The sequence below is a fragment of the Falco cherrug genome, chromosome 1 (assembly GCF_023634085.1).
Source record: "Falco cherrug isolate bFalChe1 chromosome 1, bFalChe1.pri, whole genome shotgun sequence".
Lineage (NCBI taxonomy): Eukaryota > Metazoa > Chordata > Aves > Falconiformes > Falconidae > Falco > Falco cherrug.
This window is the reverse complement of record NC_073697.1, coordinates 95,921,868-95,948,789: the sequence shown is the minus strand read 5'-3', so window position 1 is coordinate 95,948,789 and position 26,922 is coordinate 95,921,868. Positions and strand designations below refer to the sequence as shown.

Genomic DNA, 26,922 nt, shown 5'->3' with positions numbered 1-26,922 from the left:
GACTTGTTTCATTTGCGTGTGGTAGGCCTTGCCTTGCAGAAGCTGGCACATGTGTTGCAAGTGTTTATTTCTACAGTTTTAAGGAACTTCACAAGTGGGGGCTGAGATAAAAAAAACCTCTTGAGCAGAGAACAGAAGACTGGGAATAGTCTGTAATACTTTGTTAGCAGCCTGGCTTTGGAAGGGAACTGGATAGGTGTGTGCTTTTTAGGCCGCTGTAGAATTACCCTGAATACCTCTGAGACTGTAACACATCAGGGAAGTAGCCTCTTACTTTCTTTTCACACACCTAGTAACAACTAGGGGCTAGTCTAATGGTAACAAGCCAAGCGACAATTGAATACCTGAAACTGAAGAGCCCATTTCCTGTTGCCACTTACATATCAGGAAGAGATTATAATTTAAAACAAAGAACCTAAGTCCACCTTCATTGTCCTCTGATTGTCAGCAATTATGATTAATCTGTTAAAGTCATGTGGCATTTTTGTCTTCCCATCTATGCAACAATAAGCAGCTGGTAATACTATTTGCAATGAATGCCTGTAGCCAAAGCAGATTTGCCAGAACATCAGCAGGTATCAGGTTAGATCATGCAGTGGAACATAAAATAAGATTGTTAAAAGCCAGTTAAATCTCCATAATATATTGTAAATAAATTGTGGATTTTCTTTAACTTAATTATGAAATAAATTTAGATAAGCAAAACATTTATTACTGTTACTATAAAAATACAATTATTTGTTCAAATGGTGCTGATGTAAAAACTTCATGGTTATAATCATAGTTTTGTTGAGTTCAAACTTAATCCTTTTGAGTCCTTGACTTTTTTGTTATTTTACATAGATTTTTCAAAGACAATGCTAACTGAAATACAACTAAACCCAGATGAATTTGACTACTTTCAAGTTGGAGTAGATTCTGAAGTGACGTTTTGCCTTAAAGAACTGAGGGTAAAGTAAGAATTTGTCTTGAAAATAAAACATTTCACATTAATTTGCCTGACTTGACCAGGACAATGCAGAAAGGTCCCTGCAGAACAGCCATGGGAATTGTTCTGCCAGGCCTCCTGACCCGCAGCGGTATTTCACTAGCTGGTTGAAGACTAGCTTTAAACCCCAGGATCTTTAGGACACTGTGGAGGCCCCTCACCGTAGCCTTTGAAAGGCAAGCGAAACATTTTGAAAACAACAAAAATGTAGTTTCACTGCTGGGCAGACACACTGTTCTGGGGAAAGCATGGTGGCCGGAGAAATTCTCCCTCCAGAAGCTTTTTTAGCAAAACTCCAGGTGGGGAAGGCAAGAAATGTGTTCCAGAAGCAGTAGAATTTTACCCTTTTTTTGCCAGTAAACAACAGCTGGGATAAACCTGGATTCTAATATTAATCTTCTGTTTTTAAAACAGTGCTTAACCGCCCATCCCTTCTTTTCAGGGACTACTAGCATTTTCAGAAACTACCAGTGTTCCTGTGTCAATCCATTTTGATGTATCTGGAAAGTATGTATCGGAACACACCTGACTAGAACTACTGCAGTTACAGCCCTACAGTGGGTTTTTGTCTGTAGCTTACTTGATGAGTATTTAACTGGAGCAATAAAACAGATTTTCATTTTGTGCCAAAAGCTGTATTTCTAATCTGCGATACAGTGTTAAATAGTTTGTTATGACGCATGAAGCATTTAACAGGCATCAGCATGACTAAGCTAGCCATGCTGACTAATGAGCACCTATAGATATAGTTCCCTGGACACTTCAGGCTCTCAGTCCAATGCATGCAATGATTTTATTTAGGAGTCTAAAGAAAACAATACATTTGCTGTTTAAAATAGAATTTTAACAGTTACATATTCAAAACAATAATTTGACTAAGTATAATGTTGGATACCAATGTATAAATGCTCATTGGTGCATTTAAATCTGTAACAGGCAGCCATCTCATTTTTCAGCAGCAAATACATGAGATTTTCAGCTTTTCAGAAAAGGCACTTTTTAATCATGTATAGAATTGCATGAGCTGTGTTTTCTCCTGCAGTACCTGTAATGACACATGCTGTTTAGTGTTTGAATATTTGTGTTTAGACCAGTTGCTTTCAGCGTTGAAGATACGGTGCTGGAAGCCAGCTTTATCTTGGCTACCTTGTCTGAGGCTGAAAAGGAGACGGCTTTCCAGCAGCCTCCCGGCTTTTCACAGCAGTGGGAAAGGTAAGGGTGGGCTTCAGGGGTGGGTAAAGGGAGACAGATGGCCTTAAGAGGATGAAAAATTGAAGCTTAATGTTTTCCAGCCAAGATTTAAGATGGAAAGGACATGATCTGCGCATTCTTGCAGGGTATTCATAGGCATTGTACGCATCCTGGTGCCTGTTCATAGGAAAACTGTGAACTAGGCAGGTTCAGGAATGTCTTAACATCACAGGCAGCAATAAAATGGTGCTACAGAGTGCCCTCTGTACTAGCTTCTGCTTCCCTTCATCTCTGGGGTTCTGTTGCAGTAGGAAGGGAAGATACTTGTTGAGAATCTGCTCTAAAGCCACAATGCTTTTCATCAACAGAAAATAAAGCCATTTAACAAAAACACATAAAAGCCAGTTACTAAGCTAACCTTCTCTCTCCAATCCAGCTCAAAGACACACACAGGTAAATGTGAAGAAACCTCCATGGGTAAAGGCAGCAACGCAGCAGCAGCTGCTTCCAAAAAGCCACAGTGGAATGGAAACACACCCAACACTGGGTCAGCAAAACCTCCAAGTCCTTTGGCAAAACGAGAGATAAAAAATACTGCCAGAGCCACACGAACAGCCATGACCAAGGCAGAGGACCATGCAGCGCTGGAAGGAGAGGCAACAGTGTCTCATTATCAGAAGGTAGGGAGGCTCCCGGTCCCATTTACAGCGGAATTACCTCAGCTGAGCATTAAGTGTAGCCCGGGGTGTGGGGGGGGTTACTACATGTTGATACTCAGCTCTGCACGTGGTGTTTCAATGGAACTGGCTTTCACAGTAGCAGAGCTGACAAAAAATGCCACTACTGTGTCTCACTGTAGCGCTGGAAATACTCACAGGTGGCAAGTGTATTTTTTTACTGACTGATACAGATTTTGAAGTGGCAAAAGCTTTAGAAATAATTAACCCTGAAATTCTGTATCACATGCAGTTTCTTACTTCTACAAATGTTGCATTTTCCAGTTTCACACCTTATTTTTTGGAGCAGTTTCCTGTAGGAAGGATGCCATCAGTCACACCTTCCACAGTTTAGCAACAGCTAGTGACACCGAAGAGGATTTTGGCAACATGGAATGCTCCCCAGTTCTCTAGTGACATGAAGTGTCTGAATCCAAAAAAATGCTCTTGAGGATTGCCTTGAAAGATAAAAATGTATTTGACATGGTAATCGTGGAGCTGTTTCTACTTTTAGGAAGAAGTGTAGTTGCAATTCTTCAGCAAGTTAGAACTGGATGGAAACTATTTGTACTCTGAGGTTGTGTGGTGAACTGCATTTCACAAATACCGATTCAGGTAGTCCAGAAAGTGGAAATCCTACGCAAATGGTAGGATTCTTTTTTTTTTTTTTTGCCTGGTTTTTGGTTTTGTTTTGGGGGGGCGGGGGGGGGGGGGGTTGCAAGACCGATACAGGAAAAGGACAAAACTCAATTCTGTACTGAGTGTTGTAGCAGTTCCTGCTCTGTCAGTGCGGGTTAAGTGTTTATTCACTGTTTATGTTAACCACCAGCACCGGTCACTCTAGAACTGTTAGCTGCTGTCACAATGTAATTAAATTTAGGTCATGATTGACTAGCTTGAGAATTGTGTGTTATGCTTTCTGTAGCTACACTGCTCTGGCTGTTCAGCTCTCCACTACCTTCTCACTGGAGAACACAAATTGCATTACCACTCCAGGCAAATTAAGCTGCTGTTGCAATGTTAATGAATGCTAGAAAAATTAACCCATCACTGCTGGCACAGCCAAACACATTACTGGTATGGAATAGCTGGTATTTTTACAGAAATGCTGCAGCACTAGCATTTCACTGAGCCTCTAGACCGGTACAGATGAGTTTTACAGTGTCATTCAAACACAGATTTGAGAATGGTGTAGGAAAGTCTAAACAAAAGCCCAACATCCCAAGTTACAGTGGCTGTGCACCTCTGAGCCACCAGTGACATCACTGCATTAACAGACAGGTTTTGCAGTCAACTTTACTTTAAAAAGCACATTTTAGTATAAATACTATATTTATTAAATATCTTTACAATTCATTTAAATGTATTTACAGAACTATTCCTGCATAAGTTATACCTCAGACATGAAATTCACATAATTGCCTCTTAGGTAAGCATAGATGATAGTCTCATTTTAACAACAACAAAAAAGCATCCTCATTAGATACAGACTCAGATTTGCTTCATTATTTCAGCTATCTTTGTAAGAAACTACTTCATACAGTCAGCTTCTACACACACAATCTGTTTTGTTGTTTCCCCCTAACCTCCCACCCCCCAGAGAAAAGTTGTCCATTACCAAGAGATGGAGATTCCACCACAAAATCCTTCACATTATTTGCCAGACCTTTGCCTCTCCCTTCTCCTTCACTCACTCAGAACTGTCTGGTCCCAAGATCTGTTTTTTGGTATGGCTGAAAAAAACCCTTCTCCATAAACACAAAGAAAGTACATTTAGAGGGAAACTGTATGGTGCAGGTCTCCCAAAGATAGCCATAAAAGTAGCAAGGAACCACAGAGTTTTTCCAATTCACCACATCTCAGCCCTGTTTTACCCAAATAACTGGTAACACTGCTGCAGAAATCCCAGCTCCTGCCAGTCCCATGAAGTTACGTGGTTACTGGTGTAAAAAACCTTCTCCTCTTCCTTCAAATCACTGCTCCCAAACCACCAGCTCCTGATAACCAACAACAACCCTCTGCAGCAGCTGCAAGTCAGCCCGTGCTCTGCTCACGCATGCTTCCATTTCATGGAACACCCTTCTTGCATGTTCCTCTTGTGAAGAGTCACAATAATCTAATTCCTAGGAAGTGTTACTGCTTCATGCATCATTTAAAATTATTTTGATAGGCTGGGCCCTGTCATTTCCTCTTCCAAAAATCTGTTGTGCGCAGACAGCTTAAGTTCATAGGAAGAAATCAGGTTTGATATGTTTAGAGTGCACATCTTAAAAAAAAAAAAAAACAAACCAAAAAACAAAAAAACAAAAACACCAAACCCCCAAACAATCAAGCATGTGACAAAAATATCAATTCTTTATAATACAGTATTGCTTCATAAACAGATGGAAAAGCTATAAGCTTTACTGGTCTTTGGTGTGTCCGGTGAGGGCTAAACTCATGACTGGTAAATCAAAATCCAAATTTGTTCTTTATTTAAAAAAAAATCATGATATGAGGCAAATGGCTTTGCAGATAGAACGGGTTTAGCAGAGAGCGCGAGGCTTGGCCCTGCACCCAAGCCTCTGCGCTCAGGGGGTTCCAGACCCCCGCCCAGCAGCGGCACAGCATGCACGATGCCCCGCAGGGGGTAAGCACCTTCGCTGTACTCGCCTGGCTGAGCCGCATGCGGCTCCCCATGGATGGTGCTGGGGGGAGGGGGGGTGAGTGTGCTGAGAACAAGGGGTCAGAGTGCAACACAGCCCAGGTCTACAGGGGCATCATTTTAAGGTAAGCTCAAGGGAAATAATAATTGATCAAATCTGCTCTAATCAAGAAGCGTGAGAGTTAAATACTGGAGAATAAAATGTAAAGACACCCAGATCTGAGAGGGAAAGGCCCCTCCCAAATGCTAGAAACAAAGCCCTGTACTGCAGCGTGAATACATTCCTCCTAACGAGACAGCTAGGTACAGCTTGTTCAACTGTAAAAAACAACGAGGACTGACAGTTTGTGCAAAGTTATCCACCACTTACTGTTCCATGTATCGCAAAACTCATTAAATTTTTTCTTCATTAATATCATCCTCCCCATACCCTCACCAAAATAATATTTTGGTCAAGTTAGGGTAGTTAAGGCATTTTGACAAGTAATTACAAGGTGATTTAAAATAGATAGCTAACATTATGCCAATTTAGGAATAGCAGATAAATTACTGAAGAGCTTCCAAATTAATCACTTATTATAAATGAAATGCCTGTTACAAGCATGATGCATTGAAATATAGTAAAATGACATGTACATGGTACATGTTAAATGACCTTAAATAAAAGCTTGACATAGTTACGCAAATATACAGTACAAGTCCACAAAAATTCTTTAAACAAGTTGAGGTAACCTCAAACTTAAACAGTTTTAATACAATAAACCAGGTAGTAAAAATCTCCTTTTGAGAGCAGGTAAGATTACTTACTGACCAAGTTTAACTGCACTCACCTAAACAGCAACATTACCCGACTTTTTATATATAAAAACATGGCTTTAATTTATTTCTACATACTTTTCTACCAGCAAAAAAGTTAATGAAAAACTGACCAAAAATATATATATCTTTACATGTATCAGCTTTTTGTATGAACCTCAGGAAAGAAAAAGGAAAGCTTGCTGGAAGAAGGGGAACAAATGTGAGCTACTCTAATTCAAAAGGAAATGTCATATTGCAAAGTGGCTGTTAGATAACTGTAAACATCATTAAGGTTCATTCCGAAAACCCTAAACTTTAGTTACTGAAATGTAAGTTTTGCTGATTATTCATTAATAGTTTCCATTTCCGTACTTACTGCTGCTGCCACAGCATAAGATAAGGATCGACTGGACTTCAACTGGTGCAGCATATTCTGTTCTACACAAGCAAGAATGGCAATCATTAACACAAATTACGTTTTGTTAATGACAGAATTATCTACCAAAAGTGAAGACGTTCAGAGTTGAGGATGATGCGTTCCTTGTGCAACCTCCTGCCGTGGCATCTGCGCCACATCATCCCATGCTGGTGAGGTGGGTTAAAATGCTGAAAGGACCTCAACTTTGGCCAGCTCGGCTTTTTGAGACTGAATTTTTGTTTTAAAAATAAAAAATAAAATTAATTATCCACAGCCAAAACATCCAGATACCAGGCCCATTATGGACGAATGATCTGCAGAACTTTTTAAGATCACAGTTAAGCACCTGAAATCACAAAACACATTTGCATCCATATAACTTGAACTAAGTATGTTTTTTGAAATCTCGTACTAGAAAAGGCTCCTAGGCTGACACCATGTATGGCAAGAGCAGAATGTTTACAGCAGTTATAAACCTCCTGAAAACTGGAGCTTAGAAACACGAAACCTCAGCTATCACTGTAACAAGACTATGCTTATGAAACTGTGTTCTGTAACATACCCTTTTGATGAATAGTGAACGCTTCTAGTAAATAGATTAATATGCCCTCGCGGAGAGGTTCTACCTATTGGATCTAGTTTGAAAGATGAGAAACCAATTCTACTCTTTTGAAAGTCACATTTCAAATGCAGTAACAACGTGGGATTGATCCTCCCCCTTTTAAGGACAACGACTAAGCTCTGAAAGACATGCTTCAAGCCTTGAGCTTCTTCATTTCTTGCTGGCAGACAAAGACCAGTGTACTACAAGAGTGGTTCTTAACAAGGACTTCAACTGCATCTCAAGACAGGCAACGAGCTCGAGAACCGGCTGCTGTGAGCAGCCGCAAAGGAAGAAAGCAATCCTGCCAGCAGGAAACCGTACATGTGAAGCTAGGAGCTCAGGGGGAACGAAATAGTCAGAAGCTGACACTCCAGGCAGATCAGTCTGTGTACTCGGCTACAATAGAAAGAAGGACGGTGATGTCATCTGGTTTTCCCCCTGTAATACAAGAAAAGTAAAATTATTTCATCCTACCACAGCGGGTCATCTTATCATCTATGATGTTCCCCCCATGCAAAGCGCTTTAGAAAATAAGTTTAAATATTCAAAACCTGTTTTGTGTAGACAAAAGAACTCTGCTTCCTCCACCTCCTTTCCAACAGGCAGCTGAAGTAGCAGTGACACCTAGCACAGCAACCGAGCACTCTCCCTTTTAAGCTGTAGTCAGACCACAAACTACTGGGAGTAGCACAGAATCCTGAATGTTGTTGTTAGCCGGCAGAGCAGAAAGCCTGATTTCTAGCAGACCGTTTATTTAACAAATGTACAAAACCCCTGACAACGCTTCGTTACGCACAAGCTGCAATAAAGCCGGTATCTTCTCAGGAATTTCTACCGTAAATCATACACATCTTTAGCATCTTCTCCAGCACTGTATTCCCAAAAGCTACTTAACGCACTTAGTTGTCACTTTTCAAACCTCAACAGCTAGAGCAAGATACTCAAACCCTAGAGAAACAGCTTGGAGAAGAGCTATTTCGTTACGCAAGAAGGCACAGCAGCCCTCTGGGCTCAGGAGATCAGCAGTTTCATCACTGAAAGACGGAGCTTTGCAGCAACATGGAGCCCAAGCTTTACACCTATTGTCTCTACCCTGAGGAAAGACACTTAAGGGTCCTGCAGGGACTTCTGCCCTCCTGACAGAGGGATAATGAGAACATCTTTACTAGCAGAATGATACTTATTTATTAAAAGAAGAAAACGTGTTTGATAGGACTCTGGACTCTGCCAGGTGTTAGCATCCTTCTAAAGCATGGGAAGTAGAACCAACAGAGAGGACAGGGATGCTAATGGTACAAGGGTCAGAAATTTTGACCAAAATTACCTCAAACCCACTGAAGGGTGGGCAAAATCCTGGCTAAAACGCATCAATAATAGAAGACCTTAAAAAAACAAACCAAACCAAAAAAACACCCCAACACCCCCCCACCACCACCCAACCAACCACAAAAAAAAACAAACAGAAAAAGCCACCCACGCCATCGAATCCAAGGAACAAGTCAAGTACAGCTCTCTCTCCAAGAACCTGGATAACTTGTATCAGGCAGGATTCCTGGGGCAGGAGCATACATATTAGAGGAAAAAAAAAATTTAAAAATCAGAGTGCTGTGTTCTCTGTGTTCCAGCTGCTTCCCCACAGGAGGCTTCCGACCAGCCGGGGCCTGGGATGACCTGTGTCAGGAGCTGGGGTCCTTGCCAAACCTGGTGCGCTGGCTTGGCGCTCTACTGCCAACCGCATTTCTTAACACAGTTTTCCTATCAGATTTTGCAACAACAGAACTTCACTTTGCTTAAGATTTCTCAGAGATAGCAGGAGTGGGAGGAGGAGGGTGGGGGGGGGAAAAAAAATTATCTTCTTACCTCTCACATTCAATCCATTGTCACATGCAAACTGTGCAAACGGCGACATGTAAGTGGGATCATATGCCAGCTCATGAGCTTGCTCAGCGATGCTTCTTGCAGTCTGCTGTATACTCTCATAGTTGGAGTTCTAAATGAACGAGGAAAAATGTTTATTCTTGAAAGAAAGTCCACTGGTCATTGTTTTGCTGATGCATGTCAGTTTGGAGATCCCTGACTGCCAGACATCTCTCTCACAGATTAGGGCAGTAGCTACCATTCTCTCTTCCAAACTGAACCCTCACCACCTTTCAGGCTTTGTAAATTTGGGTTAGAACTGCAAATCTGCACAACTGAGGTCCAGGCTTCTGTTCCCTACCAGCAGCTCCAAGACTTGCTTTTGGAGGACTTACAGAATTTAAAAACTTAGAAGACGAATATTCCACATAAAGAGACCTGAAGGAAACGGGTTATTTGATAGCTGTGCTAGCAGTTCACACTGAAAGACCCATCCTTCCCGCACAAAGCAGGCTCTGCTGAAGCAATTGCATTTTACCCTGAATGAGAAGTCTCTCTTCTCTGACCCTCATACCCAAACTGCCAACAGCACACTTGGGGAGACCGGGCACTTTAAAAATCACATGGGAAAAAACCCGTATTGAGCAGGCAAACTTTCTATAGACCGCAGCATTTGAGAGCCATTTTTTTTTCCCCATTTCAGTAACTCTGCTGCTTTATTCCAAGACTTTTCTTACTCAACCCAACATAACAGGACAACCGCTGCTCTTTCGGTTTGTAACTATTTTAAAATGCCTTGTCATTTGAAGAGTCTTCCCTGCAGTCTGGGGAATTAGCAGGCATTTACATCATTAACTTCTGGCTGAACCTCACGGGGAACTTTAGTGCCTTTCCCAAACACACCGAAAGGTGGAGCTCAACTTTCTTCCACACGGGAATTCCAACCCCAGTGTGCTCCCAGGCCAACCTTACCCCCTCCCTAACCTTACCCCCTAACCAGGACAAGGAAGGGGGGAGTACAGCCGACAAGAGGTGTGAGCTGGCTACAGCATCAGCAACAGCCCTGCGGGCAGCGACCAGCCCCCCAGCCCTAGCTGTTACACCTTCAGTGCTGTCAGCACCTTTGCTAACCAGATTAAAGCCTCTGTGACAGCCTGTGCTCACATCTTCCATTTCAGACCAAATTATGCACAGGGAAGAGGGGAGAGCTATCATGGGGAATGCAGAGAGGGGGAAATAAGAGCCTGCCTGATGCGCCCAGGCCTCTCAGACATGTTGTCTCTAAGGACCCAGTCTCTGTCTGACACCACCTTTCTGTTCTGTAGCTACAGGGTAAGAGCACGCAAATTTTTTTAAACACTGCACTATAATTCTACATGTTAACCATATTTGCATTTCATAACAAAACAGTTTCCTCAGGAGGTTATACATATTGATATCTCCTAAGCACACTTTCCTTTTTGTAGGTAAATAGCCTTAAGCTAAGTGTTCTCATCCAAATTAAAATATTTTAATACATTATTTAAAAAAGAGCATTTGTGGTCACTAACTTGGAAAAAGGGCCAGGAAATTTTTTTTGCAGAACATTAAAGATTTTCAGGCGTGCACACAACCTGCAATTCTGACAGCCCATACTACTTTAGAATTACTAGTTTATAACCCTTCAGAAAAGCTTCAAATTATTTTTAAGTACACAGCTCAATCCTTCAACTAACCCATGAGAGAATGCTGTATTTTTCACATATATTATCTACAACCTGCAAAGACAGATCAAATACAGTGTGTGCGAGCAGCTGGCCAAGGGCAGTGCCTGCTACTGATGATCTCCCTCTTTCCCCTCCCTCGTTAGTGACACGGGACCAGCTGCCACTCGGGACACTTATCCCTGAGCTGCTGCTTCTGGATTCAGCCCTGTGCAGAGCCAAGAGAGCGCTGTGGGGTCGGCACTCCTTCCTGCTGCTTACACCTGAAATGTCTGAAACTGGAAAGCTGCTCAAACGGCAGCGCTTTGTGTTGGATCTTTTCTATAAAATACAAAAGTTACATGCCTAAAGAGTAATGGCAGTAACTATAAGGGAGAACCAGCACAAAAGATGTGACACAGAATACACACGCTCACCTTCAGCTTTTTTAACTCCTGCAGAATCATGTAGTCAGGCATGTTGTCAAACAGTCCGTCTGTGGCAGTCAAAATAATGTCTCCCAGCTGGACATCAAAAGAGGTACTATCAGCAGCATCGGGGCTGTGAAGATTACAGATATGTTAAAAGAAAATGACCCCAGCAGCATCGGGGCTGTACAAGTTACAGATATCTTAAAGAAAAGGACCAGCTTTCACCAAGACACCAAGCAATGTCAAACAAGCACATCAACAGCTTTTGTAATTCACCACTGTTAGGTGTTTTTCTGCAAAAGAAAAGAAATAATCGCTAACCGTGGAGCTTTTTTCACCAGGATGGCTTGTCAAGAAAGCTACAACAGAAGAACTGTGATTGCAAACAGGTAATGTTCCAGCTATTACACAAAGGATTTGCATTTACAATTCCCAGATGAACAACCCTGCAAACTAATCTGCTTCACAAGTGTATCTCCATGGAAACCATTAAGTAGAATGGTGGCTCAGGGCTTCCTTCTCACTCATCCTAAATATGTAAAAAAGCTATACTTGAAAGGACAATTCATAACAGGACTGGCCAAAACACTTCAGGATTCTGAATCACTTTCTAATGCAATGGAATATGAAACATGTCTGGAAATCGCCACCAGGAGACCACAGCTGGTTGGTCTACTTCTGTCTAATACATTACACAATACCAGGAGGAGAAAAATATCTGTTTTGGCCACAAATATTGCTGCAAACTCCGAGTCTCAGAAGCAGCTTAATGACAAATGCTTCACTTGTAAAGGTTCTTCAGGGGTCTTTAAAAGGGAGAAACTACTGCATGCCGTGCCATCTGACCATGCCAATGACCAGAAGAGCTACTTTGCTCAACTGATTTGTAGCTTCAGGAAGGTTAATGGAGTTAAGATTGCCTGCCTATTCTCATATATAGCCAAATCTAACATTTAACTGGGACAACAAATGAAATTAAAAAAAAGTACTGGAGAAGCATTTAGACAACACGCATGAGTACTAATTAACGTCAAGAACAGTGCAGAAACTAGCCAGAAAGCTATAATCATGATTCAGAATTGAAGTGTGGGAGCTCATTTATCTTGTGCTTTCTTTATTATGTGATGACTCAGATTGCTTTGCTTTCCTGACTTCCACTGGACATTATCAATTATCCTTCTGCTTTTTGGTTTTTGTTTTCCCATGGATGACACAGAATCTCAGAAAAATTAAGATTTTTACTGCTCTGGAATTCCAATCAATCATTTAATTTTAGTCTAATTAAAAGGTTAAATTAGTTAAGGGTTCTAATTTCAGAGTTCTACCCTAGCTTCCTCTCTGTAGTCTTATGATGAAGTAATAAAAACACATGCAAGAATGGTCAAGAGTTTCAACAACTTAACCAACATTTTCAAGAAGAGCTATTTTGGCATTAAAGTCATAACCATTACTGCGTCGGCTGTAATATTTCATAGAATCACAGAATCATTCAGATTGGACAAGACCCTTAGGATCATGGAGTCCAAGCCTATCAAAAACTTCACGTGCCTACTGCACTCCCTGCAGACTATGGTCACTCTTCGAAGACCCACTTATCTTCCTGTATTCAGATGAGGGATATCACTTTAATAAGTGTATAACCATTATTTGAGGGCTGTATTTTAATACTTATTTGAAAGCTGGTTTTGGGGGTTGTTTTTAATTTCATATGACTGGCAAGGCTTCACAAAGTCAGAGGATGCATCAGCCTGACATTCTTAGGGGAAGACACAAGTACAAGTCTGCCTTTGAAACAACTCATTTCTGCGAACAGATTGTCCTTTCCCTAAAACTCTCGTTTCCCAGCTTGGTGTTCTGCCAACCAGTTTTTTTGCTCGTCTTGGTCAAATACAATATGCCACGGGAAACACAGCTATTTGGAAACACGAGTTAAGTGTCACATGTCCCTCTGCTCTATTCTTCAAGTACTCGCTACCTTGCTGCCAAGATATCTAAATTAGCGTACTCCAAACCAGTCCCAAGAGAGTACAGACAGGGACTGGGAATGAAAGCTGCTGGTAAGACAAGCCACTCGCGCAAGACGACCAGCGCATATACCAGCTCCAGGCTTATTACAGCAGCTTTACTGAGTTACATCTTTCCACAGATCAGAACACGCCGAGTGCATGCCACAGACTAAGGGGATATGCCGTCATGAATGAATAATCATTAGCCCAATAAATACAGACTGGGCAACGGTGGACAAAGTTTGTCAAGTACAAGGTGAGAAATGTTCACGTTACCTAAAGACAGGAGGGGGGACAGGTATAAGACCCTTTGGTTGGATAAATGCCTAAATCCCACGTGCTACGCTGTGCTATACAATGAGCACTGCAGCAGCAAAACTGCAACCTTTTGGGAGCTGATCACATATACAGATTAAAAATTTAAGTTCCTTTCCCACCTTACCTGTCACTTAAGACAACCCCTTCTGCTTCTGGTGGAGCTATTGACAGCTGGAACGGAGTGTTGAAGTAATGCTGCTGCTCATCAGATCGATGTACTACTTCTCCTCCTCTGACTACCAAAAATCCAGAATCTCCCAAGTTGGCTGTATGTAAACGATGACTTGTTCTGTCCAGAACTACTATACAAGCAGTACTGCTTCCTGGAAAAGGAATACGGTAACTGGAGTTAGCCTTAGAGAAATTGCTTGCTCTTCCATCCATTTGATTCATAGTCAATTTTTCAAAGCTTACAAATCAGAGGAAGTGGAAATAGTAACACCAAAATTAATATACACTGAAGGTAGCAAAATGCTAGAAACTTTGCAACACAAACTATGATTTTTGTACAGAACTCACTTTTCCTGCTTTGATTTTGGTAAACACATTATGCTGACAAATACCTGTTTTGTTCCACTTTATTTACAGTTTTCCATCCCACCGTATGTCAGCACATTCTGCTATAGGACTGGATTTACAGAAGTCACATAAAATACTGAAATTCCAAAATCATTGAGATAATAGAATTCTAGTAGCATCCATACAATGCTAGGTGCTCTCCACACAGTTTCACTCATCAGCTGTAAATAAACCATGTTAAGTAAAGAACTGCTTGCAATTAAGTATTAGGTAATATTGCATTACTCTCGTCAGAGCATTAGAACACTTTTCTTTATCATATGGCTCTGTAGAGCTATCTTTCTATTTTAAAAAGTAATAATCCTGTCCCATCTTCAGGATACTAACTTCACAAGTTTAAAGAAAACATGTTTCAGAGACAAATACTATTCCAAGTTAAAGACAGACAGAACAGAAACATATCTACTTGTGAACCATGCTCAGAACTATCCCAGCTGTGCTTGAGGGCACTTAGGCATTCTTGATTCACTCGCTAAGCAGTAGCCACCAACTGTGCTTGGTTGCAAGCCACAAAAATAACTGTCCTGCAAAGATACCCACCCACAGACTAAGCCCCTCACAGCAAATGGCAATCACTTCGTTCCTGCGAATAGGACAGCACATCAGGAACTTTCATTGCTGAAGAGGGTGAAATACAGCTAAAGCATTTCTTCCTGCCTCTAACGTTAAGTCCCTATATCACTGGCTGGTGAACAACCTTTATCTCCTATCCTAAGGTTCTTCCAGTAGGAGCTTCCAAGCACAGCTACATGTTGGACAGACCACAAGCTTGCAAAAGCTAAGCTTACAGTCAGGCCTGCTGGTGCAGAAGTCCAGCTGGCTCTAGGCATCACCTATTCCAGATGCTTCCCCTTCCCAATATAGGGAGTTCCCTGCAATACGCTTGTACTGAATTTGTCCTCTAGTGGATCTACAGGACCTTCTCCACTCTTACTGTATGGTAAGTCAAAGCAGTATCTTCGGAAAAAAATCAGATTTTATATGTGACAGCATCCAAGATAGTTCTGCAATACAAGAATAGTGTTTAAATAAATGGGACAGTTTCCTCCCATTTCAGTTTTGCTCCAAAACACTTGCTAGATGCAATTGTGATGAACCAAGTATCAAGACCTGAAGCACAACAGCTGGGAAAACTTATTGCCTAATGAATCCTCCTTAATGAAGTCCTCTCCCTTCACTTTATTTTAAATAAACTCCAAATGCTCACTGCTGTGGTAATTCCAGGGGTTTATTTCTACTTCTAAAAACACTGTTCTCTGTTGAAGGAGAAACACTAAGGATCATTAGTTTCAAATTCTAACTCTATTAGCAGAGTGTAACTAGGAGGCCATGTGTGGAATGCAGATCTTGTGACTCAGCATATGCTGCTTTTCAGAATTCAAAAGGTCAAGCCACGCAGGGCTGCCTGTGTCTACAAAGCTGTTGTGAGAGCTCTCACCAGTGGCCCACTTTGTAGATCACTTACAGCTACATCTGCTTTGCACAAATAAGCACTATTAAACATGCAAAATCCTAATGTAATTAACGGCCACTGCTATTTTAGTGATACTTAAGGTCACGTCTGAGGTTCAAACCTATTCTTTCAGCATATAATGCAAGAACATCTGTTCCAAAGCTCAGCAGACAAGTTAAATATAGCTTACACAGCACTCTTCTGGCATAGAAGTTTAAGGTCAGGTGAGAAGCATGCATAGCATGCAGGGTAACACTTTCTTGGTGCATAAGAGGTCACATGCCCTTTAAAAAAGTACTCTGCTTTCAAGGTTGTCAGCTGAGGCCAAGCATTGCCTCTCGTATCTGCTCACCACTCCCAGGGCAGCTGGATGCCCTGTCTAAAATCAAGTTTGACACAAGATATGCTAAGCATCTACTTTAGTTTCCTTTAAAAAAAAAAAAAAATCTGCAATGACACACACACACACCCTGCCCAATAATTATAAAAATAATATAAGGTACCAGTGATAGTATGATACAAACTACTTCAATCAACCAATTAGGTTAAAGTTCATTGGACATAAAAGGCAAGAGGAGCAGTAAGGGATGGAACGAGCAGAACTGCATCCAGCTATCGTCAGAAAATGTTTTTGCTCACATAGCTTAAGCAAAAAGCCACAATCAGCCATTAGGAGTTTCCATCAGAGAACAGTTATTTATACATGTGTCACAGAGCATGAGCGCACATGCCATAGCGTGTTCTACTGCAGAACTCATTTTGCAAATTCTTTGCAAGCACTGGTAAATTACCACCCTTCACACATAAAGGCTGTTTGCCTTTTATTTTGTTATATACATATATGTGTACACACACACACTCACTCAAACACACACAATAAGGATGCTACCAAGACAACTACATTTCTATGGGGTTTTGGTTAATTAAGAGAAGATAACCGCCTGCAAATTTGTTGTAGAAGCTGGCAATAGATTTAAGCAACCTTGGCTAAGTATATGTCTAGGTAACAGACAACACAGACCCAGTCTATACATTTTTGCTCTCTTACCAAGCAAAGGTACTTTGTTCTGCAGCAGCTCACAATAACCTGCGGTGAGAATCCCAACAGGATTACTTGGTACAAACCGTCCTTCTTTTACTAAACGTTCACATGTTCGCATTAGAGTCCCTGAGAACTGAGAAGGGTCAACCCCATAGTCTCTCCAGCCACCTACACCATCTGCTACCCCTAGAAGAAAACAGAAAACAAGAGTTATACGAACAGAAATGGTTTCCAAAACAAGGGGGTTTATTTTTGACATCACTTAAAAGATATTCAGCAACTAAAAAGTAGGATATAGCATCTGCTTGAAAAGCATTTTTGATTAAGGAAAAAAAAAATCTAAGCATTTGTAAGGTAACTTCTGACATCAGCTCCTGAATGAATCTCTAAGTATAATCTGAATTTCTGAAAAGAGGGTAAAAGTCTACTACCGAGGACTCTGTGAGGAGGACAACTTCACTAGAGAACAAGAAAGGGGGGATTTGAGGGAGAAAGGGGTTCAACCACATTAACCTTTGATTGGCCCATTAAAAAGGAAGAATTTTTATTATTTTTAAATACGATGGCTGTTAAGATTTTAACTAGTATAGAAATTACAAAGAAACTCTTCCCACTATTCAGTGGCCAAAGTCTTCTTTCTCAAGCTCCCTGCTCATATTAAGGCTAACACTTTCTATCTGATAATATAAGTTTTAAAATGAAAATTTAGTTTCTACAGAAAGTGTGTTCAAAAAAAAACATGTAACCAACACAATGCTGGGGCCTACCCCTTCCAAGGGCTGTGGCTTACAGCTGCAGCCAAGCAAGAGAATGAAACCTGATGACAATCCAGTCAATTTTCAGTCATTCAAAACAACCTAGATACAAGAAAACCAGACCAGGTCCACCAAAGCTTGGGAAGCTTCTGAGCAACCATAGAGGCAAACAGCAAAGATGCACATAGAAAAGGGAGGTGGTTAGAGGGAGACGGGCAGCCAAAGCAATACTCTGCCAGCCATCTGGCTGAAGTGTTTTGAACTTCCTCACCTGGCCTCAACGATAGAAGTAAAATACTGTCTGAAGGTATTGTTTACCAGATAAAACTATTTCTACTTGGAAATTGTTCCAAAAATCTTTTTGATCCTCAGCATGTGAGGGACTAACCATTTCAAGCACAAGCTTCTGTAACATAATAAAGCTAAAACAACATTCGTGATAAAAGCACAACGAGCCAATTTCACGAGCCCAGACTGTGCTGAAGAACAGCAGTCTCCTTGGAAAAATTGCCACTTAGCAAACGCACAAAAATTTGACCGAGAAGGTAAGTTTGCCTCATCTACAAATGCCCTTCACATCAGACACCATCTGAAACTGAGACGGAAGGTTTAGAGCCGACCTTGGCACGAACTATAATCTGACAGGAGGTTATAGCCAGATTCTGAGCAGCCTATCAACATTAATCAGATTTCTCCCAAAAATAGTGCACAACCTTTTAGACACCTGCTTTGTCCCTTTGCTTTCTTAGAAGAAAGTTAGAGAAATGCAGATCCTCGTATCCCCCTCTTCACACCAGACCTTGGGAAGAAGCTACTGCAAAAGCAACCCTGGCATTCTCAGAAACCCCTTTTCTGGTTTCTTCAAGAGCAAACTAATCCTCTCTTTACAGGTCACGCAACTCCAGGTTAATATTGGATTAACCCTTTGCTTTCCGCTGCCAGGCAGGCAAGTCTAGAATAAGAGATCATGGAAAAGTTCTAGATCTTGAACTTGAAACACAAACTAAGCTTCAGTTCAGATGATGGTTCTTGCTTTACATGATGTTACCAGGCAAGACTGTTTTTTCCCTTGAAGATGAGCACAATCCAGATGTACCTTTGCTAGCTGAATACAGCATTGCTTCACTGACAACAGGGTTAATGCAATGGAAACACAATGTTTGACAAGTACTGTCCAAAGATTTTGGCTCCCAAGGTGGTTACAAAACAAGCTCAGCAGAAGTTACAGAGTTCCCTCAAGCGACCAGTAAGCTGTTTTTGCACTAGTTTTCTTGGGAAATATTAAACAGAAACACTACAGCATTATCACTGGGTACAAGAAAGCCACCACAGCAAGCACCTGATAAGGTTAATTATCAAAACCTACTTCAATATTTAAAGCAAAAATAAAAGAGTATGCCACCTGATTTTTCTTCGCTCATTTCTTACTCCAGGCAGGAAATCTGAATCCGTGATCATGGCAGCACACTTCATACTCCATCTTGAGCCATGAAATGGCTTTGTCTGCCTTCCTGTCTGCTTTTTGCAAGCTATAAACAGCTTCAAGTACATTCTGCCAGTGCCTTCCAAAACAATCACACTCTAGACTGTCCACACATACACAGGTCCTCCACCTTAGCTTTGTACCAGACTTAAGAGAAGAGCTCGTCTGCTTAAGAATCAAGACAGCTGTACATTCCTTCTCCATCACTGGCACAGAAGCAAACAGGACCATCCCGTTCGTGAGCAGGCCCCGGCATTCACTTTCACTGCAACACCTCCATGACACCTCACCAGCTCATCAACCCGTGTGCCACTGCTCATATCTATTTCTTGTCCTTGCCCAAAATGGACAAAGTGGGTTTTTTTGCAAAGGTTTGTTGAGTTGGGGTTTTTTTCCCCTCCCCTCTCTTTTTCTTTCTTTTTTTTTTTAAGCTGTATCTCTTAAAGATGATAGGTAAGTTCATTTAAGCTAAATGACCTTGTTAGCTCCCAAAGCATGGCTCACGGACACTGCCAGAGCAATCAAATGCTTCCTCCTGCTCCAGCATGCCAGGAATTACTGCAGCCACCCAGATCAATGGCAGCACCCAGGCAAAGCACATTCAAGAAGCTCTGTACTACACAGTGCCACCACCTAGGAAATATCCACATTTATTGTTTTTGTCTTAAAAGAGGATTTTTACATTCCCTAGGATCTTTAGCCATCCTGTTCTACCTTCGGCATGGTTTTAAAATAAAAACAGTATCTTTACATTCTACATTCTCAACAAAAACCAAACAGTTTTATGGGAAAGGAATATGTGACTTTTAAACAGACTGAATAAACCACTACTGAACCCGATGACATGTAAATGGGAACAAAGTTTAAGAAAACTTTGTGATGTTTGGCATACAGCAAACAAGGAGCAAAATGATTTGTGAGACATTTCAAACCCCAGAAGTAGCAAAACCTGAAAACTCAACTCATAAAAATGGACTAGGTTTTATGTAATAGCACATTTCCCCTTTGTCGCTAAAGGAAAACTCAAAGGTACTGCTACTGGCAACATCACTGCCAAGGAATAATGCCAAGCTCTATTGATTTATATTATCTTTGTTGTCATCTAAGGCAAAAAAAACCCGTGAATATTCAAAACAACTACTGTTTTAACAAGCAAAAAGATTACTCAGGTTTTCATTTTCTTACTTTTCACCGTAACACACTAAATATTGTCTTCCAGTATCCACCATTTAACTTAAAATAACCATCTTACAAAACAGGAATCACAGGGTATTTAAGACAAACTGCATGGCTCAGAAGAGTTGCTGAAATTGAACCGTACTCAATCGTTGATTTTTTTCCTAAGCTATTCAGTAAATGAGAAAATTTAATAGCAAGAACATTTCTTTGAATATTCCTTGTTCAAGCCTATGCAGAAATTACACAAATGTCCGCGTGACACTGTGAAATGCCTGCAGCTGGACGAACCACCACTGTAAATAAAGTAATTGAAAATTTCACAATAAATTACTTCAAAAGAATAATAGCTTCTCAAGTATTTAACCATATTACGGTGATCTTTCAGAATCTTTGAGAGTTAACAGTCCACTACATCGCCTTCTGCTGGAAAATACACAAATACTACTGCCAGATTAAATACTTGCTGCATGTGTCAGTCCAAAAACTGGCTCCTTCTAACTTCTTAGAAGATTCAGTGTATCAAGATGTCTCTGAGTGAGCTGTAAGGAAGTTTTAAGACAAAGCACGAGTGACTGATGGTGCAGCACTGAAACCGAGCAAGTGAAGACAGTGGCACTGAAACTTGTTAGAAGTTTATTGCAAAATTCTGAAAGCACCTGGGATAAAATGACAGTTGAAATGCAAATGCAAAGTTGTTCTGACTGTGAACACATAAGGTTAACTGCAGAAGCCCAGTTAACAGCCCACCAGTGCCAAGACTGGTAAATATGTGATTATCACCACACACTTTTGTAGGGCAGATCCAGATGTTTTACCTACTTCAGAGCAAACAGGAACTAAACAGGCTTAAAGTTCAGAACAAAACAACAGTATTAATCAAACGCTGTTTAAAATAAATAGTATTATGAGTGGAAGTTCTGACAAAATAACCTGCCCACAGTCAGAGCCCAAACGTATGACCCTGTCCCAAAAATCTCTTGAAAGATGGATACTTTCAAACGTTGTGTCAGCTGAGAACAATAATCACACACAGAAGCATTGGGCAGGCACGAGCGTGCCAGCAGGAATTGCTTTTGCATACGACCACAATTAACCTGCTGAGACATTCCACACATCCTACTGAACTTTCAATTTCTTTACCTGAAGTAGCAATGAATCACTGATAAAAGAACATCAAAAGGATGTATTTGCAACTGAATTTTTTTTTTGCATCAAATACAGAAGGCTACAATGGTAACAAAGAGCTATCAGTGGCATTACACGCGTTTGAAATACAGCACCTAGTATCCATCAACATACCAGAACTGAAATAAACTGATAAGATTTCTTGTTTTATCAGCAATGAGATAAATCACACACCTAGGTATGTTCTCCATCCAAAGCAAGTCACATGCTCAAAGCCAGCACTAACTCTTCCAGCAGCTTCACCGGCAGCGGGTACGGGATGACAACGGTATAACCAAATGGTGTCTATGCCCCCGCGCCCCAGGTTCTGGCAAAGAAATAGCCTTGTTAAATACAAATCTCTAAAGGCAGATTGTGTGTGACTGATGACTAGTTACAAAAGGAAAGGTTACTTACTCACACTGTGCATTTTAGAAGTTCAGAAGAAAACCTTAAACTACCCTTGCATGAAACAGAAAGGTACTGAAGAGTAACTGGCTAAGTGATTGTAAGGAACAAAAAGCAAGAGGCAAAGTGAGCGATGATGTCTTAAGAACAAACTGAAGGAGGAACAAGGAAGTCAAAACATTAAATTGTGCATCTATTTCCCAGAAAAAGCAGCACTTCCATCTTCCCCCCCCCCCCCCCCAATACACTGTTGTTCCTGAAACAGGTTTTTACCACCAGGTAGATCTCTTACCCATTTTATTTAAGTATTTAAGCCTCAGAAATAGCTCAGTGGATTTGGGGAGCTACAGGAGAATGCTAAACTATCATTTATTTCTGCAAGTTTTGTAAAAACCTCCCCACATAGTTGTCACTATTTGATCTCTCAAGGTGTTGAGCAACCGAGGAACTTGTTTTCGTAGCTGGACTGCTACTGGTGGTTGGCACTTCAATGATGAAAAGGGGTAGGTACCGTGGGCAGACATCAGCCCAGCTGCACTGAAATTACTTACAGCCTGAAACATCTCAGGCTCACAACATTAATAGTGTGGATGAACCAAAGTAAACAGCGGGAGATTTCTGCAACATTTCATGCGACATAGGTATGATTACAGCCTCACCTACTGTATTGTGTTCAGCTTTGTTTATTTCCTTCTGTGATTTGACAGAACCTGCTTTTCGCGCAAGCCAAGATCTGCATGAGTGGAAAACTGTCCACTACCACCAAGTATCAACAGCACTCAAAATTAAAGTAAGTGTTGAACTGCAAATTCTGATCAGAATATGTAGCGTGCAATGCCCTTGCAGGAACTGTGGTAAAGAATAGTAAGATTTAAGTTTCATTCTCAGAAAGGGAGCTACCACATTTCTAAGAGGTTACACTCAATGCTACTTCAGAACAGCTCTGCTGACATTGGGATTAGTTGTATTGACAAGACTGTCAGTGAACAGGATTGTTAATGTTTCTCAGTCTGTAGTTTCTCCACAAACAACAGTACTGATGCTCCCATGTTAAAAAGAAAATTTCATTTGGTCTATTACAAGCTAAGATACATACATGATTTTTTTTCTTAACTGCTTACTCCCTCTAACAGGTCCAGAGTTGCCCCAGTGGAGTAGGTGAAAGGCTACTCTGAAGCAAGCAAACAACTTGCTTCCTTCAGCGTGATCAATTGTGATAAGGCAGCAATCTCTTTAACAGGTATGATACCAAATAAACCACTTCACATAGTCTTAATTGACCTTCAGGCATCAAAGTAAGAATCCCTTCCTCCTCTACAGTTGCCAGAACAACCTTGACATTTCATCTGCAAATCCTTTTAGGTTTGGTAGCTTACTTCCCTTGATGACAGCGAGACTAACAATATTTCAGGGGCTTTGTCACTCTGGACTTCTACGTACCTCCTATGTAGGCTGCTGAGAAACAATTTTCAAATAAAGTGCAATTCCTTTCAGTCCCTGCTCCCCCCTACCCCCAGGGAGTTGGGAGGGGGATTAAAAAAAAATAATCAAGATTTGCAGCAGATAGAACAGTTGCCAAATTTTAAACTTTGCAGTGGACAAACAGTACCCTGCTGCCAGACAGTTTTTTCCTACTACTGCTGGGGGACAGAAATAGTTTGGAAGACTAGTCAAGTCACACTGGTTACACCCAAAGTTCTACCCAGCACAGACATTGTATAAGTGATGCTGTCACGGGATGCGCATTGGTTGCTGCAATGTTTCAATTATGAGTCACACAACAGCTTGGAAAATCCATAAAAAACTAGCAAAGACATCAGAAGCCTGATAAGGCAGAAAAAAAGCAAGAAAAGGCAGATCCTACCAAAAGAAAAAAAAAATCACTAGCATGAGACATCTCAATTTATAAACAAGCTTCAATGTTTACTTTTGTTAGATCAGTGCTTATGTAAATGTAAAAGTGTTTAAGGTGATTTTTAAGATTTGCGTTTTGCTCCCCATGCACTAAAAATTCTTGCATGCTAAGCAGGAAAAAACAAGTGTCAAGTTTCTGAAGAGTTTTGGGTTTTAGCTTTGAAAAAACAGTATTTCTGTCCTCAAAAGCTACACAGGCATGCCTTCAGATACAAAGTAGTACACAACATCTACCAAGTGTCAAGAAGATATTAGATTATTCTGAGGATCTGGACAACCAAGGCACTGACAGTGAACATACAGAAAGGTACAATATGGTACAAGCAGCCGCAAAAAGGAAACACAGGCCAGAATTATAAAGCTCCAGAGATTAGTATTAGTAGTAAAGCCATTTCCTTTTCCTCAGAGTGATCCCAAAGGAAACACTCTGGTTTCTCTCTGTGTTTAGGATGGGAAGAAAACATGCAAATTTAAAAGATGAATCCCTGGGGTTTTGTCTTATTTTTACTTTTGTCTGGGATGTAAGCACAGCAGTAACAGGCCTTGTCAAGCCTTTAATAATGAAGGGAGGACTGGAAATAACATGAATCCTCATAAGCATTCTGTTGATCTTACACTATGAAAGGATAAAGCACAGACTAGAAGACACTGTTAAATTTTAGCCGTTAGACTATACAGTATACATGTAACAAAAGCAGTGTTTAGCATTTTCGTATTTGCTATAAACATGCTGCCTAGTCAACTTTTGTTTGACCTAAGAAATGAATCCCCAAGCACTCATGCCAAATGGCTGGGAGTAGCTCTTTCACTGTTACACCACACCCATTTCCATCCCACACAGGCATGCTTTCCATATATTGGTTCTAGAAAAGACTGGCATGGAAGAATTTTCAATTAATGATCTGGCATGGCTTTGTCACTGATGACTACTAGGGCAGAGTAACTAAGTGATATGCTTTAAATCTACTGTTGTCTAAAAGCGCCCTTACTGCATGTTGTGTTCACTTTAGCTGAAACCACATGAGCCTCTTCACTACTAACTTAAAAATTAAGCTTGAACAGGAACAGCTCAGCTCAGCCAGTTTTGCTGAGGTGCAGAGCTGGGCAGGTATTGAGCTAGTACAAAACTTAAGAGGCTCTTTAAAAAAAAATAAATCATTCAGGAACCTCTGATTTGTGGTAAGAGCAGGAGCAACTGAGGGCTGGAAAACACCAGTGCTGAAACTTTCTGCAGCAGTGTAGAAGAGCTGGTTGAGAAACAGAGGGCAAAGAGATGATTGTAGTAGCAGAAACAAGGAAAAAACTGTGTCTGTAAACCTAAGAACACAGATGAAGAAAAAGCATGGAGTTAGACCACAACAAAACCCACCAAGAACGTCACTGTTTGCAGAACATACAGTGATCTTGCTTTTTGGTATGTATATTAGAAAAGCAATGAAGAGCTAACACGAAAATAGCTTTACAGGGGGAAAAAAAAAAGCATCAACACCAACTGCTTTTCTATTTAAATTATTTTCTTCTTCGTACTTAAGACATCCTGATCTGAAGCCTTCTTTGCTGTCTGATCCTTAAGCAGAGTTGTAATTCTGTTTGTTTTCAAGTTGCCATGAAAATTAATGCAAAGATCAACTTGGAAATGCAATTCTCTGTTGATTCCAGCAGGAAGACAAGCCAAGCTGTAAGTCCACAGATGGCAATTACCAAATACGGCCAAAAAACCCTAAACATGATCAAATGCGTCTAAATCTACCTGCCTCCCCATGCAAAGACTCCACCTATAAGTAAAGGAGATTCTGCATTTCTCTTATGGGCAAACACTGATTGCTCATTTTTTTATCAGTGCTGGCCTGGTACGAACTTTAAGAGGCAGCCAGCCTTAGTCACATGTTAAAGTAAGGTCGTCCAACAGCTAATTCTAACAGAAAAAAGTTTCTCTGGAACAGGCACAACAAAAAGGGTGCAGAGTATCTAAAACACATCGACCGATTTTCCACACCTTGAAAGCAGGAGCATCACCCTTAGAGTAACAGTTCCCTTGAGAATAATCAGCAATAACTGTTACCTAGCACCAAGCTACAGCTTCCCAAAAAACTATCTCAGCTATATTAAACGACAACCAAGTTACAATGACAGCACCGAGTTGTGAAGAATCACCAAGCACCGTCACACCGTGAGATACTGCAGTGCAATCCCACCAGCTTTAAAGTAAAAAAAAAAAAAAGGGCAGGGGGAGGAAGCTTTTATTTTTTTTTTTTTCCTTAAATGTCAAAGTTGTGGTGAAAATTTCCTTCTGTCAGCTGCTTGAAAACTAAGTTTTGCAGAGTGTCCGTCAGCCAAATTCAACCTCGACTACAGAGGAAAAAGGTCAGGCACTGTCAAAAGCAATGCTGCTCACAAACTGGAGATGCCATTGATTATCTATAATTATTCACTACTTCGAAAAATCTGAACACTTGAGGTTCATTTCGCACATGAATCCGCAGCAGAGAGCGTCACCAGGGTAGAACCAACCCTGAAATTGGAAGTTTGACATTTGAAACCGGCCTCAATGTCACTTTGCCTTTCACTTGACAAGGACACAGCACGCGCCGAGACCGGGAAGTGTCCCTTTCCATCACCTTTTTCTGTGGAAATGCAGCACACAGACAGGGGGCTCGGTTAGGTTTTAAAACGATGCAGAAAGCGACCTACAGGAGCCAGGCCTCGGGGGCACCCACAGGTGAGGCAGGGCTGGGCCCCGGCCCCCACACACCGCCCCAGCCCGGCGTAGCGGGGGGGGTGTCGTAGGGCAGCAAGGGGATTCCTTTGGAAAGGGAATAAAAGAAAATAAAGGGGGAGAGCCCTCGGAGCTGGCATTCACCGGCGGAACCGGCTCCTTTGTCTGCGGCCGCGAGCAGGGCCCCGGCAGCGCTCACTCACCCAGCACATCTGCCGACCGGTGCCGGGCCACGAAGCAGGCGTCGTCCCCATAGCACATGCCTTTCTTGAGGATGCCCTTGCGGAAATCTTTGCCGAAGCCACAGCTGGCTGTCACCAAGCTGTAGTCGCGGGAGTCCGTCTGCGAGAGGCCGCCCAGGACTGCCCGGGCCACCAGCCTGCCATAGGAGAGCACCGAGAACATGGCGTGGGGCGCCCAGCAGCCCAGCGCCAGGAACGCGGGGAGCCACCGGCGCAGCCGCCTCCTGACCTGCGAGCGCCCGCCGCAGGGCGCCAGCCTTCCCCTGCCCGCCGGCCGGCTCGCCTCAGCCCCAGCCCCGCCGGGCCGCGCTGCCCCTCCTCGGCCCGGCCCCTC

At 41.6% G+C, this 26,922-nt stretch overlaps 2 protein-coding genes across 11 annotated transcripts in view; one reads left to right on the top strand and one right to left on the bottom strand.

Annotated features, from left to right (window-relative positions):
• The window catches only part of RAD9B (RAD9 checkpoint clamp component B), a 9,680-nt gene extending 5,882 nt beyond the window's left edge, over positions 1-3,798 (top strand). For all 9 annotated transcript variants that reach the window (XM_027801452.2, XM_055709852.1, XM_055709820.1 and 6 more), the window contains 5 exons: positions 844-950; positions 1,431-1,495; positions 2,078-2,200; positions 2,616-2,859; positions 3,181-3,798. In XM_027801452.2, coding sequence (XP_027657253.2) covers positions 844-950; positions 1,431-1,495; positions 2,078-2,200; positions 2,616-2,859; positions 3,181-3,309 — 668 coding nt within the window. In that variant the 3' untranslated portion in view covers positions 3,310-3,798. The remainder of the gene's footprint in view (positions 1-843; positions 951-1,430; positions 1,496-2,077; positions 2,201-2,615; positions 2,860-3,180) is intronic.
• Positions 3,599-26,922, bottom strand: PPTC7 (protein phosphatase targeting COQ7). 2 transcript variants are annotated; one of them, XM_027801456.2, is made up of 7 exons: positions 26,550-26,744; positions 21,504-21,636; positions 16,734-16,913; positions 13,778-13,976; positions 11,336-11,459; positions 9,220-9,349; positions 3,599-7,797 (listed from the first exon to the last, which is right to left on the bottom strand). In XM_027801456.2, exons 1-7 carry the CDS (start codon positions 26,598-26,600, stop codon positions 7,739-7,741), a joined length of 876 nt encoding a protein of 291 aa, XP_027657257.1. In that variant the 5' UTR covers positions 26,601-26,744; the 3' UTR covers positions 3,599-7,738. The 2 variants fall into 2 exon arrangements, with proteins under 2 accessions (XP_027657257.1, XP_014133267.2); XM_014277792.3 differs by lacking the exon at positions 21,504-21,636 and having other exon boundaries at positions 26,550-26,922.

Coding starts and splice junctions, on each gene's coding strand:
- PPTC7 (XM_014277792.3), bottom strand. CDS start 26,751: ATGTTCTCGGTGCTCTCCTATGGCAGGCTGGTGGCCCGGGCAGTCCTG. Junction 16,914..26,549: donor CCGGTCGGCAGATGTGCTGG/GTGAGTGAGCGC, acceptor GTTTTCTTCTAG/GGGTAGCAGATGGTGTAGGT. Junction 11,460..13,777: donor GGGGTTGTCTTAAGTGACAG/GTAAGGTGGGAA, acceptor TAATCTTCACAG/CCCCGATGCTGCTGATAGTA.